The sequence below is a fragment of the Lepidochelys kempii genome, chromosome 2 (genome assembly GCF_965140265.1).
Source record: "Lepidochelys kempii isolate rLepKem1 chromosome 2, rLepKem1.hap2, whole genome shotgun sequence".
In the NCBI taxonomy this organism is placed as follows: domain Eukaryota; kingdom Metazoa; phylum Chordata; order Testudines; family Cheloniidae; genus Lepidochelys; species Lepidochelys kempii.
In genome coordinates, this window is record NC_133257.1 from 39,373,997 (window position 1) to 39,396,509 (window position 22,513).

The 22,513-nt window shown below is 41.3% G+C and overlaps 1 protein-coding gene across 4 annotated transcripts in view; it reads left to right on the forward strand.

The window, feature by feature from the left end:
- The first annotated feature begins 3,239 nt into the window (after positions 1–3,239).
- RGS22 (regulator of G protein signaling 22) overlaps positions 3,240–22,513 on the forward strand; it is a 97,182-nt gene continuing 77,908 nt past the window's right edge. For all 4 annotated transcript variants that reach the window (XM_073330454.1, XM_073330456.1, XM_073330455.1 and 1 more), the window contains exons 1-2: positions 3,240–3,412; positions 9,929–9,991. In XM_073330454.1, coding sequence (XP_073186555.1) covers positions 9,953–9,991 — 39 coding nt within the window. In that variant the 5' untranslated portion in view covers positions 3,240–3,412; positions 9,929–9,952. The remainder of the gene's footprint in view (positions 3,413–9,928; positions 9,992–22,513) is intronic.

Sequence of the window (22,513 nt, forward strand, 5' to 3'; positions counted from 1 at the left end):
CAGGGCAGCTGCTCCCTTTGCCGCCCCCTCCCCCCGGCCGCCCATTAGTGGCTGGGGGGGCCAAAAGGGGCAGGAACGTTAAAGCGCTGCAGGGTCCGTTGCTGCCCATTCCCCCCCGCCCGGTCGGTGGCCCTGGCGGTACGGACTCTACCAGCAGGGCCGCCGACAGGGGAGGCAAAAGGGGCAGGGACATTAAAGCACTGCCATGGCAATGCTTTACTGTGGGCTGGGTATGGGCCGGTGCGGGTTCTTACCGGTAGGCAGGACCGGCCCCTACCGGCTCCCTTTCACCCCTGGGATTGGTCCTGCTTTGAGCAAGGGGTTGGACTAGATGACCTCCTGCGGTCCCTTCCAACCCTGATATTCTATGATTCTATGATAAACCAGACAAGCAGCTGAAATTGAGTTCCAGAATAGATGGTCTTTAGGGCAGGGTCTGTGTCGTCTTATGTGGTTTTTTTAGTGATGAATACAATGAGGTTCTGATCTTGATTAGGGCTCGCAAACATTACTAAAATCTCAAATAGTAATAACAATCATTCTTATTATTCCTAATAATACACACAAGCTTATTCAAAGTTGGCATTGAGTCCCCTTCCATGGTATGCAGAAAATGGAAAGTCCTCTGCAAATCTACTTCCTAGTCCGATTGTGGGACTTCAGTGTTCTGGAGGGCTTTGAGGTGCCCTATGCCAGAATGAATTTCATCCATTGAGAATAGGAGAAACATGTATGAGAAATATGTTATTTCCTGTTGAGTGAGTTTATTAGTGATCAGAATGGAATCACATGGCTGCATTTTTAAAGGTACTTCACTCACAATGGAGTTGATTCATAGCTTTCACTTTTTATTTTCAAAAAGGGTACATTAACCAGTTTCCATTGATTATTATTAGTATTTTTAAATTAAAAATAAGTAACAGACTGCAGATAAGGGGCTATCAGAAACCTAGAGAGTGGGAAAGAGAGACTGGTTCACCATTTTAATGATTGATTTAACATATTTAAAATTATTTTATTAGTTGTCATTACAATGCTAATTCAATGCAGTGTAATGCTGTCAGATGGAAAGAATTGTATTTAAATTATATTATGTTAAAATATTGCAGCTATTTTCTCTCTTCCAAAGAACTGTGTGGGAGAATATTTTTAAAAATATACTTTAAATATTTAAAATGTTTCTTTTTAAAAAGTTATTTTATCATTGCAATAAAAATCCCAAATTGTGTAGCAGTGGTGAATAACGCATTTAGATGTGCATTTTTCAGCATTAATCTTTCCTCTGCATTGCTTATAAACTACCTACATGGAACTCCACTTATAAGTAATTAAACATTTTTCAATCAGTTGCTAGAATACTGACTATACAGATACTATAATTATCTATAAACCACTTAATTTGGGAGGATTGAAATTATTTACCTTTTGTGTTGCACTTGTTTTAAATAATACAGTTCTCCAGTGTATCAGAAGCACTTGGCTTTATGTTTGTTTTCACTGCACACCTCAGCTATATTATTCAGCACTGCTGTACAGTCTATGCTTTATTGCTTAAATAGAGGGTAGTACTTTAAATGAACACCAGTTACAGCTAACAGTTTCTCATCTAGACAGTTGGATGTATTAGTATTTTAATTACCTGGCTGTAATTTCCACTTAATTTGGAGAATTTCTAACATTCTCCTCCAGCACTAAACCAATCTCATTTACAATGCTTTATTATCACAGTTCAGATTCCAGCAGCAGTCTCACTCAACAGCAGTCATACCAGCAGGATTTCTCTGGCTAGTCTTCAGAACATTACTTACTCTCGGAAGGAACTTCCAGTTGAAGAGTAATAACATCCAATAAACATATTTTATATTTGGAAAAAACCACCCAGTTCAGCTTGAGAAATAATGTCTTTGAAAACAACTGTGTTAGACAAAAGTTAAGGCTGACTTGGTATCCCACCTAAGGTAAATGTACCTACACAAAGGATCTTTGAACTGAGGAGAGAACACCAAATAGCCTTAAATGTGTTTTCTTTGATTTAAAATTTCCAGGCTAAGATTTTAAAAGGAGCCAAAGGGAGTTGGGTGGCCCAAATTCCACTGATTTCATTGAGAGCTGGGTGCCTAACTTCTTTAGGCCCCATTGAAAATCTCAACCTAGCTGGATATTTCTTTACTAATAACACATTTTAGGCTAAGTTGGCTGTTTTGTACATGTAAAGCTTTTTTGATCAGTTGGATTATAACAACAGTTCTCTTTTTCTACCAGGCTTCAAGTCACCACCATGCCAATAATTTCAGGCATAAGAAAAAGATAACCAATTATTCACATTAATGATATAGTCTGTAGGGATTGGCTACTTATTTTGTTGCAGGTATAAGAAAAGATCTCTGATATCTGTTTAAAAAGGAAGGCTCTTTCCTTTCTTTTCCCAGGGTGCTCTCCTCAGGAAAGGAAAAAACGAGTGATAGACTAGTATCACTCGCTCTTCTGCCTCCCTTGGTCTCTTCCCTGCTCACCCAGGTTATTTATACTGCCTCCCTTCATATGGGAAAATGCAGCTATCTTTGTGTTCCTGCTGAGTCAGTGCCCTGTGAGCATCAGCAGCAGCTACAAGGATCACAGGAGGAGGCTGTCACAAGGGCAGCAGCTAACACATCACAATGGAGTCTGCTGTACTTGTTAGAGAAACACCCTGGATGTCACCTCAAACTCAGTGACACAACCCCTGCCCGCTTCCACTTTCTGTTTGTGTGTGTTGGGAATTGCAGACGGTGCCTGGGGTTTCCAGTGGCTCTGTGTGATCAGGCCCCAGAATCCAGTTACAGACACAGAATTATTTGATACTGGTGAAAACCGATTGGCAAATGTTGTGCATAAAATACTCAGCCCCTTGAATCAGGACAAGTGAGAGAGAGAGAGAGAGGTACCACCAGGGAAAAACAGAATCTTCTTGGGCAGAGAGCTCTTTAGGTTTGCTTTAGAGAAGTTTGTTTGGTCTAATCTTTTTTCCTGCCTGTGCCCACCCCATATCAGTGAATAATGAATATCCCCAGGTCACTTATTCATGAATATCTCCCCTGGAGATGAACAGTGATAATCTCACCAGCCTGTCCAATTGGTGAGTTTGTTTCGATGAGTCACGCTCAGAGAGGAGTAAAAGTATTTGCTAATGGCTCATGTTCTTTCCATGCATTGTCTGCAATTCCATAGCAACCCAGACTTGCTGTGAAGCACACAAGAAAGCCAGGCTGGGTTGCTGCAGCCTGTGTGCCCTGAGCCAAGGTTCTACAGTGTCTCTTTCCAGTCCCCAAGCACGGATTCCCTGGCTGTCCCAGGGACAATGCGGCATTAACACAACGGGGGATCAGTCTCTGCGCAAAAAGTTCCAATATGAGGAAGAAGAGGCTCACAACTGGTATGTAAAGCTCTTCCAACAGGGCAAAGGGGCAGTAACCACTTAGGGCTGTGTCTCGGGCTATGGGGATGATGACTCCAAGGGGGGAGATTTAAATTATATCCTTGAAATTCATACAGCAAAATTCTTCAGTCCTGAGAATGAAAGACCATGAACACTTCCTTTATATGCATCCCAAAGAAGGGAAGCTATATCTCAAGTGGGTGAGACTTGGAGCATATCTGTTTCACCTGGGAACGTTTCCTGTGTTGCCTGTTCTCATGATTTTATTATGAGTCGCACAATATCTAGTGTGGTTAGCCCCAGCTTCTGGAGTCATGGAATTACATAGGAATCAGCTTTCTTTATAAAAAGAGCAAGTTTTTTTGTCTTCATGATTTCAGTGTAAAATGTGATTTCAACTGAAAAATGTGAACTGAGTGCACCATAAAGGCTCAAAAACCAAATACCCCCAATATATGATTTTTCAAAAAAAAATCTCATATTTAAAATAATCTCATGATTTTGAGATCTGATTCATGATTTTTAAATGCTTGGGGTTGACAATACATTTGACATTTCCTTAGAGTTTGTTTTATTTCCTCGAATCAGGTTATTTTATTTCAGAAAACCCAGGAAATCAGTAGAGTCCCATCACTTATTTAATTTTTCAGAGTAACCTCTAAATTATGTGTGCAGTCAAACTGACCTCAACAAGCATAAATGGAAATGTGTTGGATGAATAACAAGTAGTATTTTATACCTGTGTTTCAGAGCCTCCAGATATAACAGAAGATGCATTTGTAAGTAAACTTTAAAAGGACCGATAATTTTTTTTCGTTTTGGGACTACAGAGAAAATAGCAGGTCATGGAAAATTGCTCTATGGTTTCTTATTTCTTCCATTGTAGTAGCTGAGCATTGACATGTTTTTCCCAGCAGGAATACTGCTACTTCTGACAATGTTTCTTTAAAAGAATGGTTCTCATTGTTTCATTTGATTAAGAAAAAAATGCTGCAGTGTTAGAAAAAGTGAAACAGAAATTTAAAGGGAATAAGCTTGCAAAGAAAAGCACAATGGTAGAGGAAGGAAGGAAGAAAATAGTTAATTGGAAGGTCCAATCTGATATATTCTACAGATGCATTTTTCTTACCATTCTGAGAGCTGATTTATCTGTTCTCTGCTTATTGCTTCATACCAAATGACACTCCTTTCCCTATTTGAATGCCTATGCAGTATGCATGTTTTTTTAAACATATTTAGTTCTATCCCTGATGGAGACCCCTAGGTGCTACTCTAATATAAATAATATATATTGAAATCCAGGTTAATTTCATTTAGGAATAAACAAAAATATATATCATAACATATTAATAACCTAGCTAAACCAAAAGTTTACATTGGGTTAGGCTCTGATTCTACAATCTGCTCCATGTGGGCAGTAGACTTCAGTGGAACTCAAGTAGGTGCATGGATCCAATATACAGAATTCAGCACAGGATTGGGGTTTCTATAATCACTTTAAGGCTTTGACATTTAAAGCGAGCACTAGATTTTTGTCTGTGAGCACTTTTCATTTCAGTAGAAGCTGCATTTGATGTACTGTTCTATTGTCTTACCAAGTCTATCTGTGTTCAGATCCTCCTTGGGTATCTTATAACATCACTCTGCATCTGTGCTAGAACACTCACGGCAGTGATATGGAGAAAGCTAGCATATAGAATAGATACAGTGTCACGGGATACGTTTCCCAAGAAAATGTAAACAGCATTTTTACAGGATACCACTGACAAAATGATCATCCCTCACTGCTTTAAGACTGACAGTAATAGGACCCTTAATACCTGCATACTGTATGCAGGCAAAATTCCCAGTTACTTTAATAAGTTTTGCCTGCATAAGCACTGGAAGTTCAAGCCATTTGTAGTTCATCCAGACTGCCTATTGGAATAATGAGAATGCTTTTAATAATTATAACTTGGATTGTACACCACAGAGCACATCAGGGAAAGAATTAAAAGAAAATGCCACAAACATCTAAAAAAATTTTTGTATATAATTATATGGACTCTAATAGGCAAATGAGTGTGTAAACATTATTTTGAAATGAGAATAAGACTGGTTGCTGAAATAGAAGTCCTATAGGAGAGTTTTATTGTTTTTTCATATTCTTTAAAAAACTTGCAGATAGGTGCAATAAGTAGCAAAGCTTGCGTTAACAGCATAGTAAAAGTTTTATGGATTAATGACACCATTTGTTTATATTTCTTGCTGCTATATAAGACTTCAAAGAACATATTCCTGGCAAATAAAAAACATGTGTACCTGTATATTTTCATAGGACTTCTAATTCAGTGCGTAATAAATATTTTGTTTCAAATAATTCACGTAGACGAGAGAAGTATTTACACTACATGTTATTGTATCTAATCATCATCATCAAACTAGTCTTTACCCATTTCAAATCTAATGATGTATTACTTACGCACAGCAAATGTGAAATATAGACACTTTTTATACATGCACAACCCGTTTCTAACAAAACTTTTCACATAAATAGGGCTCAATCCAATGTCCATTGAAGTAAATGGGAGTCTTTCACTAATTTAATTGGGCACTAGATCAGGCCCTTATGCCTTGATTCAGGAGAGATCTTAAGCATATGTTTATTTAAAGCATGTGCTTCCCATTGTCTTCAAGTTAAGCACATGCTTAAGTGTTTTGCTGAACTGGGGCCTAAGACCCTGGTTCAAAGCTTATTGAAATCAATGGGAGTCTTTCCACTGACTTCAGTGTGCTTTGGATCAGACCCTTCGATCCAAATTCTCCTATTTAATGCTTAGTCCAAATATATTTGCCCTTCCCCTTCCATGCCTCTCCCAGTTCCTGAGTGCAGGTACACAGGAAGCCACTGTGTAGCTGAGCTTAACACAGTAGTGCTGGGAATGTTCATGCCCTACATGCCCCAACAAATACTGTCCCCCATGTGTGTAGTTGCACTTAATCACCATGGAGGAAGTGTCAGGATTTGCCTTCTTAAAAACTTTAACAGCGCCAGTAGATAGATAGATTTAGACTACAGACAGTTTTTATGCACAGAAATAATAAAGTGTTTGAGAAACTGTATGCTGTGTTGTTAAAGCTGTGTCAAACCCAGGATATTAGAGAGACAAGGTGGATGAGGTAATATCTTTTATTGGACTGACTTTTGGTGAGAGAGACACGCTTTTGAGCTACACAGAACTCTTCTTCAGGTCTGGGAAAAATACTCAGGGTCACAGCTGAATACAAGATTGAATGGATAATTTAACATGAATAGCACATATTCTAAGGGACCATTCAAGGTGAAGTGGTGCATTCACAACCTTGCAGTCCTAGGACAAAAAGTGAGTTACAGATTGTTGTAATAAACCATAAATCTAGTGTCTTCATTAAGATCATCATTTTTAGTGTCTAGCAAAGTTATGAATTTAAGCTCCCAGGCTTGTCTTTTGAAAGTATTGTGCAGGTTTCCTTTGAGGATGAGGACTAATAATAGATCAGCTATAGAGTGATCATTTTGTGAAAAGTAAAGGAGTACTTGTGGCACCTTAGAGACTAACAAGTGTATTTGAGCATAAGCGTTTGTGAGCTACAGCTCACTTCATTGGATGCATTCAGTGGAAAATACAGTGGGGAGATTTATATACATAGAGAACATGAAACAATGGGTGTTACCATACACACTGTAATGAGAGTGATCACTTAAGGCGAGCTATTACCAGCAGGAGAGCCGGGGGGGAGGGGGGAGCGTGGGACCTTTTGTAGTGATAATCAAGGTGGGCCATTTCCAGCAGTTGACAAGAACATCTGAGGAACAGTGGGGAGTGGATGGGGGGAATAAACATGGGGAAATAGTTTTGCTTTGTGTAATGACCTATCCACTCCCAGTCTCTATTCAAGCCTAACTTAAATTGTATCCAGTTTGCAAATTAATTCTGTTTTTGAAATTTTTTTGTTGAAGAATTGCAACTTTTAGGTCTGTAATCGAGTGACCAAAGAGATTGAAGTGTTCTCCAACTGGTTTTTGAATGTTATAATTCTTGATGTCCGATTTGTGTCCATTTATTCTTTTTACGTAGAGACTGTCCAGTTTGACCAATGTACATGGCAGAGGGGCATTGCTGGCACATGCTGGCATATATCACATTGGTAGATGTGCAGGTGAATGAGCCTCTGATAGTGTGGCTGATGTGATTAGGCCAGTTGGCAACAGGCTTTGTTGCAAGGATAGGTTCCTGGGTTAGTGGTTCTGTTGTGTGGTGTGTGGTTGCTGGTGAGTATTTGCTTCAGGTTGGGAGGCTGTCTGTAAGCAAGGACTGGCCTGTCTCCCAAGATCTGTGAGAGTGATGGGTCGTCCTTCAGGATAGGTTGTAGATCCTTGATGATGTGTTGGAGAGGTCTTAGTTGGGGGCTGAAGTTGACGTCTAGTGGCGTTCTGTTATTTTCTTTGTTGGGCCTGTCCTGTAGTAGATAACTTCTGAGTACTCTTCTGGCTCTGTCAATCTGTTTCTTCGCTTCAGCAGGTGGGTATTGTAGTTGTAAGAATGTTTGCTAGAGATCTTGTAGGTGTTTGTCTCTGTCTGAGGGGTTGGAGCAAATGCGGTTGTACTGTAGAGCTTGGCTGTAGACAATGGATCGTGTGGTGTGGTCTGGATGAAAGCTGGAGGCATGTAGGTAGGCATAGCGGTCAGTAGGTTTCCGGTATAGGGTGGTGTTTATGTTGACCATCACTTATTAGCCCCATAGTGTCCAGGAAGTGGATCTCTTGTGTGGACTGGTCCAGGCTGAGGTTGATGGTGGGATGGAAATTGTAGAAATCATGGTAGAAGTCCTCAAGGGCTTCTTTTCCATGGGTCCGGATGATGAAGATGTCATCAATGTAGCGCAAGTAGAGCAGGGGCATTAGGGGACGAGAGCTGAGGAAGCGTTGTTCTAAGTCAGCCATAAAAATGTTGGCATACTGTGGGGCCATGCAGGTACCCATAGCAGTGCCGCTGATTTGAAGGTATATATTGTCCCCAAATATGAAATAGTTATGGGTGAGGACAAAGTCACAAAGTTCAGCCACCAGGTTTGCCATGACATTATTGGGGATAGTGTTCCTGACGGCTTGTAGTCCATGTTTGTGTGGAATGTTGGTGTAGAGGGCTTCTACATCCATAGTGGCCAGGATGGTGTTTTCAGGAAGATCACTGATGGATTATAGTTTCCTCAGGAAGTCAGTGGTGTCTCGAAGATAGCTGGAAGTGCTGGTAGCGTAGGGCCTGAGGAGGGAGTCTACATAGCCAGTCAATCCTGCTGTCAGGGTGCCAATGCCAATGTGTTCACCCACAGGTGATATGGTCTTTTTCATTTTCCTGTGTGAGTTCATTTGTGAACACAGTGATTGTCTGGTTTCATCCACATAGTTACTATTGGGGCATTTAGTGCACTGGATGAGGTACACTGCATGTTGTGATAGGCATGTGTAGGACCCAGGGATCTTGAGAGGTATGTTGGAGGCGTGTTGATCATTATAGCAGTGGAGTTATGTCTGCAGGTTTTGCATCTGTTGTTCTGGCAGGGTCTGGTGCTGCTTTGAGTTGGTGTCCTGGTCTGTGGGGAGTTTGCTTCTGATGATGAGCCTGGAGAGGTTGAGGGGTTGCTTGAAGGCCAGAAGAGAGTGTTCAGGAACAATTTCTTTCAGGATGGGGTACCCATTGACTATGGGTTGTAGTTTTTCAAGGATATACCCTGTATGAGTTCTAGTATGTGGTGTAGTTGACAAGCTGGGGTATTGTGGCAGGTTGTCTAGACGTATTTGATTGGCCCATTAATTGACATTAAAAACTAGACAGGATTCTCTATCATAAAGCTGACAGATTTTTAAAAAGCCAACAGAGAATACATTCTATGCTGGCTTGTTCTTTCTTCCATTGATATGAGTGGGAGTTTTGCCATTGATTTCAGAAGTTAAGATGGGGAAAATTCCAGTTTGGGCCAGGCCCTAACTATGGCATACTACTGCTTGACATGGTGTGCCAAATTCTGATCTGGTTAGCACCCTCTTATTCACCTTTGGTGGCTACCCCATTGTGGGTATCAGTTTGGGGATGGAAAAATGCTCCACAGAGCAGCTACATTCCTCTTTCCCAGGTGCAGATAGGTGGGAGGGTGTGGAACGAGTCAGGAATATGTAGGTTACTTGCATATCAATTTTTTTCAGAAGTAAATTTGCAAATTTCCCATTTTTACTAGCTTTTAGGTTTACAAGTATTTTCTCTGTAAGTTCTTTGGCACATGGACTGTCTTTGTATGCTTTGTATGGTATTGAGCACATCAGTGGTGTACAATGAATATTAAATAACAATACAATGATACAGTGAAAAGTCTACTTTTGTGCAAAAGTTCTGATCTGCTTTAAGGCAAATCATAGTATAACAGACTATAATATATACAAATACACATCAACATAGATTACTGTAAACATTGTCTTGTGTTTTCATGTTCCCATAGGAAGATTATTTAGCGACAGATGATATGCTTGTGAACTACTTTAATGAATTCTTGTGTCTTCCAGTAAGTATGTTATATTAATTTCTTCCTAAATGCAAGAAAAAACTTTGTGATTAGTACTAAGGCAAACTGACTTGGAAACACATATTGTGTTTTTTAAATTAAAGTGTTCTGTTGGCTTTCCAATTCTTTTGAAGAGCTTCTATATTGGTAGCATCTAAATGTCTTAAGATGTTATCATCAGTAAAGCTTTGCCAATATCCATAAAATACAACATAGTATCTGGACTTCTTGGGATAAAATTTCTCTTGCTTCAGGTCAATCTATATATGTAACTTCCAGTTCATCAAAATATTATAGATTAGAAGTGAAGAAGATATATTTAGTGCTTATGTTAAAATACCTTTGAAAATCAGGCCACTTTTATTTAGGTGCCTAATTTAAGGCATTCAGGTTTGCAAATATTAGTCCTAATTCACCTCTCTGCCATTGAGACTATGGACCAAATTCAGCAGTGGCGCATCTTCACTGATTTAATTTAGAGGTGCACCCTCCCTCCCCCATATACCATTATTGATTCTGTCTGAAAGTATATTTCCCTGATTTCAGTGGGAATTTTGCCTGGGTGAAGATGGTAGAATTGGATTCTAAAATCCAGTTTTTGATTTTTAAATAAAATTTGTAAGCATGTAAAAGAATGGCCCATGGTGATGATACTGTCTTCTCACAGGAGCTCTCTCCCTATATACTGTATAGTACCTCTCACTGCAAGTTTCCTGGGAAACTCTCTCAACTATCAGAGGGGTAGCTGTGTTAGTCTGGATCTGTAAAAGCGGCAGAGTCCTGTGGCACCTTATAGACTAACAGACGTATTGGAGCATAAGCTTTCGTGGGTGAATACCCACTTTGTCGGATGCATGTAGTGGAAATTTCCAGAGGCAGGAATAAATATGCAAGCAAGAATCAGGCTTGGGATAACAAGGTTAGTTCAATCAGGGAGGATGAGGCCCTCTTCTAGCAGTCGAGGTGTGAACACCAAGGGAGGAGAAACTGCTTTTGTAGCTGGCTAGCCAGTCAGTCTTTGTTTAATCCTGAGCTGATGGTGTCAAATTTGCATATGAACTGAAGCTCAGCAGTTTCTCTTTGAAGTCTGGTCCTGAAGTTTTTTTGCTGCAGGATAGCTACCTTTAAATCTGCTCATGTGTGTCCAGGGAGGTTGAAGTGTTTTTGTATATTGCCATTCCTAATATCTGATTTGTGTCCATTTATCCTTTTACATAGGGACTGTCCAGTTGGGCCAATGTACATAGCAGAAGGGGACTGCTGGCACATGATGGCTTATATTGGAGGATGTGCAGGTGAATGAACCGGTGATGGTGTGGCTGATCTGGTGAGGCCTGTGATGGTGTTGCTGGTGTAGATATGTGGGCAGAGCTGGCATCGAGGTTTGTTGCATGGATTGGTTCCTGAGTTAGAGTTACTTTGGTGCGGTATGTAGCTGCTGGTGAGAATATGCTTCAGGTTGGCGGGTTGTCTGTGAGCGAGGACTGGCCTGCCTCCCAAGACCTGTGAAAGTGAGGGATGGTTGTCCAGGATGGGTTGTAGATCACTGATGATGAATTGGAGAGGTTTTAGCTGAGGACTGTATGTGATGGCCAGTGGAGTTCTTTTGGTTTCTTTCTTGGGCTTGTCTTGCAGCAGGAGGCTTCTGGGTACACCTCTGGCTCTGTTGATCTGTTTCCTTATTTCCTCATGTGGGTATCGTAGTTTTGAGAATGCTTGGTGAAGATCTTGTAGGTGCTGGTCTCTGTCTGAGGGGTTTGAGCAAATGCGGTTGGACCTCAGCACTTGGCTGTAGACAATGGATCGTGTGGTGTGTCTGGGATGGAAGCTGGAGGCATGAGGGTAGGCATAGCGGTCAGTGGGTTTTTGGCATAGGGTGGTGTTAACGTGACCATGACTTATTTGTACCGTGGTGTCTAGGAAGTGGACCTCCTGGGTAGATTGGTCCAGGTTGAGGTTGATGGTGGGTGGAAGCTATTGAAATCGTGGTGCAATTCTTCCAGGGTTTCCTTCCCGTGGGTCCAGATGATGAGGATGTCATCAATGTAGCATAGGTAGAGAAGGGGCATGAGTGGACGCGAGCTGAGGAAGCATTGTTCCAGGTCAGCCATAAAAATGTTGGCATATTGTGGGGCCATGCGGGTGCCCATAGCGGTGCCACTGGTCTGGAGGTACATATTGTCACCAAATTTGAAATAATTGTGCTTGAGGATAAAGTCACAGAGCTCAGCAACCAGTTGTGCTGTGGCATCACCAGGGATACTGTTCCTGACAGCTTGTATTCCATCTGTGTGTGGGATGTTTGTGTAGAGAGCCTCTACATCCATGGTGGCTAGGATGGTGTTTTCTGGAGGATCACCAATGCATTGTTGTTTTCTCAGGAAATCAGTGGTGTCACAGAGATAGCTGGGAGTGCTGGTGGCGTAGGGTCTGAGTAGAGAGTCCACATATCTGGACAGTCCTTCAGTGAGAGTGCCAATGCCCGAGATGATGGGGCATCCAGGATTTCCGGGTTTGTGGATCTTGGGTAGTAGATAGAATAACCCAGGTCGGGGCTCTAAGGGTACGTTGATTTGTTCCTGTGTTAGTGTAGGGAGTGTCCTGAGTAGATGGTGCAGTTTCTTAGTGTATTCCTCAGTGGGATCTGAGGAAAGTGGCCTGTAGAATTTGGTATTGGAGAGTTGTCTGGCAGCCTCTTTTTGGTAGTCATGTTCATGATGACAACAGCACCTCCTTTATCAGCCTCTTTGATTATAATGTCAGGGTTGTTTCTGAGGCTTTGGGTGGCATTGCGTTCTGCATGACTTAGGTTATGAGGCAAGCGATGTTGTTTTTCCACAATTTCTGTCTGTGTATGTCGGCGGAAGCATCCTATGTATAGGTCCAGACTGTCATTTCGACCCTCAGGAGGAGTCCATGTGGAGTCCTTCTTCTTGTGCTGTTGGTGTGGTGTATCAGTGTGCTGTTCAGTGTTATCTTGAAAGTATTCTTTGAGTTGGAGATGGTGAAAGTAGGCTTCCAGCTCACCGCAGAGCTGTATCGTGTTTGTGGGGCTGGTGGGGCAGAGAGTCCCCGAGATAGGACAGACACTTCTACTGGGCTGAGTGTGTAGCTGGATAGATTGACGATATTGCTGGGTGAGTTAGGGTTGCCATTGTTGTGGCCCCATGTGGCAGGTAGGATTTTAGACAGCTTACAGTCCTTTTTCCTTTGTAGAGAGGTGAGGTGTGTAATGTAGATCTCCTGTCTTATTTTATTAAAGTCCATTTATAGGGAAGGTTGGTTATTTATGAGAGTCTCCAGGTTGGAGAGCTCTTTTTGTGATGGTCACATTAACACCACCCTATACCGAAAACCCACCGATCGCTATGCCTACGTTCATGCCTCCAGCTTCCATCCCGGTCACGCCACACGATCCATTGACTACAGCCAACTGCTGAGGTCCAACCGCATTTGCTCTAACCCCTCAGACAGAGGCCAAAACCTACAAGATCTTCACCAAGCATTCTCAAAACTACAATACCCACATGAGGAAATAAGGAAACAGATCAACAGAGCCAGAAATGTACCGTGAAGCCTCCTGCTGCAAGACAAGCCCAAGAAAGAAACCAATAGAACTCCACTGGCCATCACATACAGTCCTCAGCTAAAACATCTCCAATTCATCATCAGTGATCTACAACCCATCCTGGACAACCATCCCTCACTTTCACAGGTCTTGGGAGGCAGGCCAGTCCTCGCCCACAGACAACCCGCCAACCTGAAGCATATTCTCACCAGCAGCTACATACCGCACCAAAGTAACTCTAACTCAGGAACCAATCCATGCAACAAACCTCGATGCCAGCTCTGCCCACATATCTACACCAGCGACACCATCACAGGCCTCGCCAGATCAGCCACACCATCACCAGTTCATTCACCTGCACATCCTCCAATATAAGCCATCATGTGCCAGCAGTGCCCTTCTGTTATGTACATTGGCCAAACTGGACAGTCCCTATGTAAAAGGATAAATGGACACAAATCAGATATTAGGAATGGCAATATACAAAAACACTTCAACCTCCCTGGACACACATGAGCAGATTTAAAGGTAGCCATCCTGCAGCAAAAAAACTTCAGGACCAGACTTCAAAGAGAAACTGCTGAGCTTCAGTTCATATGCAAATTTGACACCATCAGCTCAGGATTAAACAAAGACTGACTGGCTAGCCAGCTACAAAAGCAGTTTCTCCTCCCTTGGTGTTCACACCTCGACTGCTAGAAGAGGGCCTCATCCTCCCTGATTGAACTAACCTTGTTATCCCAAGCCTGATTCTTGCTTGCATATTTATACCTGCCTCTGGAAATTTCCACTACATGCATCCGACAAAGTGGGTATTCACCCACGAAAGCTTATGCTCCAATACGTCTGTTAGTCTATAAGGTGCCACAGGACTCCTTGTCGCTCTCTCAACTAAACAATGAAGGCACTGTAAGAAGAACATGGGAGTGCTCTCTAGCTGCTTTACTATACATGAATCCAAACCTAAACCTGATATTCTTTAAGCATAGGCCATCTATTGAGAAAGCTGGACTGTTCTGTGATGTAGCAATTTGTAATAGTAAATGGGTCAGATTTTCCTCATCACAAGAATACCCCCTCCATCCCATGTTTGTTTGGAAACTGAGTTTCCATTTGAATTTCCTCCAGATCATTCCATCAAAAAGGATGCTGGGGATGGAGTCTGCTTCCCTAAAACCGTGGATGTCCTTGGACCTACCCTGCACAAATCTCAAGACACCTAGTTCAGGGCTGGGCTGTCTGTCAGAAGACCCTATGTTTCCACAGTTGTTAGAGAGCTTATTCCTTCACCCTCTCACTTCCCTGGTCCTTTTTGCATGAACAGAGAGCAACAATACCCAAAGTCCGAAGGTGCGAACAATTCGATGTAGATTGGGGTGAACTTCCAGCAAGCTTAAATCCAAGTTCCTTTTTCCTTATTTTTGAATCCCAACTTACTTCCTGTTTGCCCCTAATTTATATAGTAATGTTCTTTGCTATATGTTAACCAATCATTCTACTGAAATTTACCTAACCAATCCTAACATATTGTAACATGATTAGCTAACCAATTATATCCCACCACCTTAATTAGTTTACCCCCAGCAAAATTAATTATACAGCAGACAGAAACAATCACAGAACCAGACAGAGACCATGCAAATAAACAATAGCAAAGTGGGACAAAACAATACAGAAGTGAGGATTTCACAGCTACATCTATAAGGACCCAAGGGTTTCTCAGCTGTGTCTATTGATAAGTGAGTTCTTACCAGACAGAAAACTATCAAACTAAATTTCCTTTTACATCTTTTAGGCTCTTTTCTTTCTCTGGAGGGGATAGATTGAATCACCTTCCTAACAGCCCCATATTGATTAGTTTGGAATGTGAGGATGTGACTGTTCGCTTCCCAGCTTATGGCTGCCTCTGCTGCTTAGCCAAAGGCATTGGCCTAAGAACAGGGCCTCAGACTATCACAGTGAGAAAAGGCTCTTACACAGATTCTTTCTTTTATACCTCTATAACTAGCTAAATGATAAACATATACCTAAATTCTTAAAGTATAGGCCTTTACAGGCAGGCCTGAATATCTATATCCTAACAACAGTGCTTAGTCTACCATCTTGCCTCCATGGCAGCACAGACCCTGAGTCATGCTTCCATGGTCTGAGCACTTGCAGTGGTCCCCGAAATCTACGGAAGACAACTCACATTGGCAATGCTGACTGAGCAAGGATTGTTTTACACAGGTAACCCCTGTGGGTTTCTTGGGAAACAATGCCACAGAGTCTCTCTTCTACATTTATCCGAAGTATTTTAATGGAAGCTAATAGTTATTCGACCTTTTTATTAATAGTGGTCTCATCACCTTTATTTTCTCTTTGATTTCTGCTGAAGGGGTTCTCTATTCAGGATTAAGTTCCTTTAATATCTGGAATAGCCTGAATATTTTATATTCCCAACTTCCCTCCTCTTCCAGAAGATTGACTCAGAGATAGTGCAACATTCCTGTTCAAAGCACTCCACTGAAAATTCTGTCTTTTTGACTTTATGCTGTTATAGCTGTTGCCTAGAAACATAATTATCCAGGTCTATTAGTATTTAGGCAACTAGTTAAACTGAAAAAATAGCCATGTGACTTGATGCAACAAATCAGAGGCAGCATATATTTACTTTGAGAGACTCTTGATTTAGAATATACCATCAGTGTATGGTAAAAATATAGCACTGGTGACTCTGTATAGCAGGAGAGCAATACTCTGTTGTAGTTTACAGTACATTCTTTAAACAATTAGGTTATCATACTACTATTCAGTACATTCTGACACCAAATGATGTATACTTTAATTAAGTTGTCAGAATTTTTTTTTTGAAAGATAAAATTATACAGGATAACCAAAGGACACTTATTTTGGTCTAAGGTGCAGTGAGTTGAGAAAGTTATAAAGTGATTACATGACATAAACACAGTTTACATATATCCCAGTGACTAATTTAAGAACAATGGTCCTTTATAAAATACTTAAAACAGAAATATTGTAATAAGCATATTTCCATCTCCAGTTGGCCAGGTAGCTACACCTTCTTTGTTGGATTGTTTGCACTATAAGGTGGGTAGAAAGTTGGCTAGATTGTCGGGCTCAACGGGTAGTGATCAATGGCTCCATGTCTAGTTGGCAGCTGGTGTCAAGTGGCGTGCCCCAGGGGTCGGTCCTGGGGCCGGTTTTGTTCAATATCTTCATAAATGATCTGGAGGATGGTGTGGATTGCACTCTCAGCAAATTTGCGGATGATACTAAACTGGGAGGAGTGGTAGATACGCTGGAGGGCAGGAATAGGATACAGAGGGCCCTAGACAAATTGGAGGATTGGGCCAAAAGAAATCTGATGAGGTTCAATAAGGATAAGTGCAGGGTCCTGCACTTAGGACGGAAGAACCCAATGCACAGCTACAGACTAGGGACCGAATGGCTAGGCAGCAGTTCCGCGGAAAAGGACCTAGGGGTGACAGTGGACGAGAAGCTGGATATGAGTCAGCAGTGTGCCCTTGTTGCCAAGAAGGCCAATGGCATTTTGGGATACATAAGTAGGGGCATAGCGAGCAGATCGAGGGACGTGATCGTCCCCCTCTATTCGACATTGGTGAGGCCTCATCTGGAGTACTGTGTCCAGTTTTGGGCCCCACACTACAAGAAGGATGTGGATAAATTGGAGAGAGTCCAGCGAAGGGCAACAAAAATGATTAGGGGTCTGGAACACATGACTTATGAGGAGAGGCTGAGGGAACTGGGATTGTTTAGTCTGCAGAAGAGAAGAATGAGGGGGGATTTGATAGCTGCTTTCAACTACCTGAGAGGTGGTTCCAGAGAGGATGGTTCTAGACTATTCTCAGTGGTAGAAGAGGACAGGACAAGGAGTAATGGTCTCAAGTTGCAGTGGGGGAGGTTTAGGTTGGATATTAGGAAAAACTTTTTCACTAGGAGGGTGGTGAAACACTGGAATGTGTTGCCTAGGGAGGTAGTGGAATCTCCTTCCGTAGAAGTTTTTAAGGTCAGACTTGACAAAGCCCTGGCTGGGATGATTTAATTGGGGATTGGTCCTGCTTTTGAGCAGGGGGTTGGACTAGATGACCTCCTGAGGTCCCTTCCAACCCTGATATTCTATATGGACCTGGGCACCGTGAACTATACATTCGTCACCTCCAGGAATGTAGTTTACCAGAGCATGACAGTTAAAGACACAAGACAGATACATCTGCTTCAGTGTATACAGACCCATCTACTCAGTAACACAGCTGAATGGAAACACATTTCTCCTGCACGCTTCAAGCCACACTGGCTTCCCATTGCATTCCAAATTCCTTTTAAAGTCCCTTTCAAAGCATTCAGTGAGTTGGGTTCTGGTTATCTAAGGAACTGTCCTTTATTTTTGTGACTTACCACAATATCTGCATTAATCAGGGATGCTGGAGCTGACAGTACCCAGCTTAAAACTCACAGGGAGTAGGCATTCTTGGTGGCATGCCCTTGGCTGTGGAATTCCCTTACAGCAGAAATCAGGATGATAATGGATTTTACCAACTTCAAATTTTACGACCTACTTCTTTTCAAAAGCCTTTCCACTATAAAATCCCTAAAGAATGGACAATGTTACTTCTCTGGAGATAAAAACATTTCAACACTTCTCTGGTATTAAAAATAGATATATTTTCCTCTCTCTTGTGTGCACACAAACACACACAGACACATTAATGGTGTAATGTGGAGAGGAAGATGAATATAGTCCTGCAGATTGTTACTTTGTTAAATGGTTTTATTGGCACCCAGGTACGATGGTGATGGCTGCAGAAGAAATACCTAAACACACAGTCTAGCTAGGGATCTGGAATCTTTATGCAGGCAAAACTTCCATGGGACGTAAAGAAGGACTGAGTAAAGAAGGACTCTAGGATTTAGCCTATTGAAATTATCCTGAAAATAAATTAAACAAAAGAAATAAAATAACGTTTAGGCTAATTGCACTTTCAGAAAATAGACGCTATGGGCCTGATTGCCTTCTTACTTATACCAGTTTAAATCAGGAGAACAGTGGTTTAAAACTGGTGTTACTAGAGCAAAATCAGACTGTGGATGGGTGGGAGAGAGCAAGTCAGATAGCTGAAAAAAGTTAAGAGTATTCCTCATCTTTAAGACAACTCTAAACCTCTTCGGAAACACCATATCATGGTCAGTAGGTCCCCATAATTTCCAGGCTGCACTGAGGAAATTTGCATGTGACTTGGCACCACTACAACCTGTCTCCAAGTGGCTTTTTCACCACTGAGTCCTTGCGCCCTAGGTTATGTTGCCAGAAACTGGCCTAACCCAGGACTAAATCTAAATGAAAGCCTTCAAGAAGTAATCTAGACCAGTTTTTCTCAAACTGGGTTCCATGGACCCCTAGGGGGTCCACGAAGGTAATCCAGGGGGTCTGTGGCCCCTGCTGATCAACCCCTTCCTCTCCCTCAACTCCTCCCCCTCCCTTCTAGTGCCTCCTGCATGCCAGGGAACAACTGTTCCCCCGCATTTAGGAGGCATTGGGAGGGAGAGGGAGGAGCGGGGATAGGGCAGAATCATGTTCAATGCTGGTGGCCCCGCTGATCAACTCCTCCCCAAACTCTTCCCCTTCCCTCCCAGTATCTCCTGCACACAGGGGAACAGCTCTTCTCTGGCATGTAGGAGCGGGAGGGGTGGAGCGGGGGCAGGAAGAGTTGGGGTGAGGCCTTGGGGGAAGGGGTGTAGTGGGAGCAGGGCCTGGGGCTGAGTGGGAAGGCTTGGGGGTCCGCGAAAAATTTTTTAAATCAAAATGGGGGTCCTTGGGTTGCTAAAGAACCACTGATCTAGATCATCAAAAGAAGTCGTCCTTATTTCTCTCCTTACTGACACTAGATTGACTGATTGACAAAAAGCTCATTTCTTCTCCATTAATTAGATCTTTACCAATTGCCTGTGATTTGCTCCTTATTCAGCATTGGGAGTGAAATCCTGGGCCCACTGAAGTCAGTGGGAGTTTTGCCATTGACTTATCTTCACCTAGGATTTCACCCTGGATTCCTAAAGCTGCTTAATCACTTGTACTGGTTTGGACTTTCATTGACATTTATGTAGAGTACACATCTTAAGGGAGTTTTGGCAAAGTCAAAAAGATATTGTATGATTTATTAGGACTTTGCTCACCAAACCCCACCCACAGTCTCATAACCTAAACCCAAGAGAAAATGAGTGACAACAGCTCAGCATCTCTTAGGATCAGAATCTGAACAGGCAGAAAATGAACAAAGTTACACATTAGGAACCTCAGCTGAAGTTAAATATTTTTGGCAGCTGTAAAAGCTGAGGCCATAGAGATGGATAAATCTGATGTTTTGGGCATATGGTGATGGATGCTGTTTTGGGAGGAATAAAGGACAGTACAACACAATCAGTACAATTAATTATAAGACTTTACAACTCAGAACTGTGCATTCAGTTTGTTCTTCAGCCAAGAGCATATTCAGCTAGTCTGTTTGCATCCGATATCTGAGAGGTTTATTTGCTTTCGACTGTTTGCGTATGATTGTTTATTAAAATTTCTCATAAACAGCAATATGAAAACAGCTTTTTTTGTTTTTGTTTTTTTTGGCTTAGTGACTTTTGTGAAACTGAGTTGATGTCCCACATACTGGATGCTTAGAATACGGCTGACATATAACTTTCAGAAGCAGGAGGGGGTGTTTTGCCACCAGGTCAAACCAAGTTGATTTTTGCCTTTCAGATTTGATCATAATATTCTTGGGGGTCCTGGATTTACTGCATATTTTATCATGGATATAAAACTATTATCATCATAACAACAAGAAATGTTTATTGTATTTTTCTTAAGCAGTGATGTAAATGCTTCCTTCCCCCATCAACGTTTTAACTGTTCTAAGGGTGTTTCTGTTTGAGGTGCTGATGATATTCTCTATCTGGTAGAGTTTTAGCTTGTGTATATGTGTGCACATACTAAGCCTGGTGAGAGAAAACTACATCTTTGATGCTGTTTTGGTCTCATACACATTATTTGAAGTCTTACTTTTTTCATTTCATTAGTGTATATGTCTTATAAATGATTTGTTGTCAAACATCCAAAATGACAATACAATTTATATTTAAAAAGTTCTCATTGGCATCTGTTTCACTACATTAATGTTGCCAGATGTTTTCTGTTCAGTTAATTAGAATGTACAATGAAAAATCCAGCATACGAATCAAATACTAGAGATTGAGTAAAAGTAGATTTGAGTGATAAATTAATGTTGTCCTTGGTTAGTTTTCAATTTAAATACCATAGAACTAAAATAATCCGGTGATGTCTACTCAAATAGTTCCAGATTATGGAATTTCTGTGCCTCGTTTGCATTTTTCTGCAAGGGAGAACACATCAAAGCTTGGGAAATTTTGATTTTTTTTCTCCCCCCCTCGCCCTCTTTTTAAAAATAATAGGAAATGAAATAATAAAAAATATGTTCGGTCAGTATTAGCTTACACAATCACTCAAAAATCAGAAAATGCCAAAGTTAAGGTGAAATGTATAAGAAATTTGCAGATATTAAGTTGGGGGGAGTTCTGGACACAGAGAGACAATACAAAACAACAAGAACAACAGAACCACTTTAAAATGCAGGCTTATAAATCTGGAGAAAAAGAATTGAAACCACAAAGAAACCTTCAAAATAACAATGTCAAAAGAGATTCAGGGGTGAACAGAACATTACATGTGCCTTTGTAGAGTGATATGGCTGTGAAATATGCCAATGCAATTCTGGACAGTATGGTCCTGACTCAATAAAGTCTATAAGCACATGCTTAACTTTAAGCATGTGAATGGTTCTATTGACATCATGGAGACTACTCACATGCTTGAAGTTAGGCATGTGTTTAAATGCTTTGCTGTATCAGGGCCTATACGTAGAAGCATTACATGATGTGAAAGGAATATAACGGACCATTTCTATGGTTCTGCTGTAGCCTAAGATATTGTGTTCAGATCTGGGCACCTCGTTACCAGAAAGACATTGACAATTTGGAAGGACTTCAACATGGTTACTTTGGATTTAAACCGGTGTAACAGAGAACAGAATCTGGCCTACAGTATGCATTCTCATAAAAAAGCAAGAAGCTCAATGAAATGAAAAATATGCTAAATGAAAGAAAATAATTGTATTTTCCAATATAGGTAAACACCAATTTTACAAACTCTGAGTGAAATCCTGACCCTATTGTATGAAGCTGAAGGGAGTTTTGCCAATGAATGGAATATGACCAGGATTTCACCTTCTAATTTTTATGAAATTCTTCTTAATTTAAAATGTTGGTTGTCCTCCAGTTTGATAGTGGGCTATTTGTATGTTCTGTTTTTAAAGAACCTCAATTTCACAATTTTTTTGGGCATTCTCCAAGATTTTTGACCAGATCTGTAATTTTCCCCATCATTTCTGCTGAATGTAAAAATTGAAAGGTAGGATTAGTTTGGGTTTATAGCAAAAATGGGAGTGGAAAATCTGGTAACCACAACACTCAAACTAATGATTACCATACTCTGCTTTTGGGTATTTTTGCTTTTGCTTTTGCTCAGACAGCCCCCATTGGAGCTGACAAAAGTTGCACATGAATATCTAAAAGTGGGATTTGGCCCATCCTATATACTACACAGTACCTGATTGAATTGGCAGTATATGGTAAATTTCTTGGATTTGACTTTTGGTAGGCTGTTGACCTACTATATCTAAATACGAGGCATAAGCCTTTACTATATATGCCCAACACTCAGAATGATCCACCCACCAAAATAGTAGAACAAGAAGCTTCACTGGATATGGGATTCAATAATTTATGATATAAACAGGGAAGTAGGGACCTGATCCTGTAACTGAGCTGCTTGCAGAACTGTCATTGAAGACAACGGGAGTTACGTG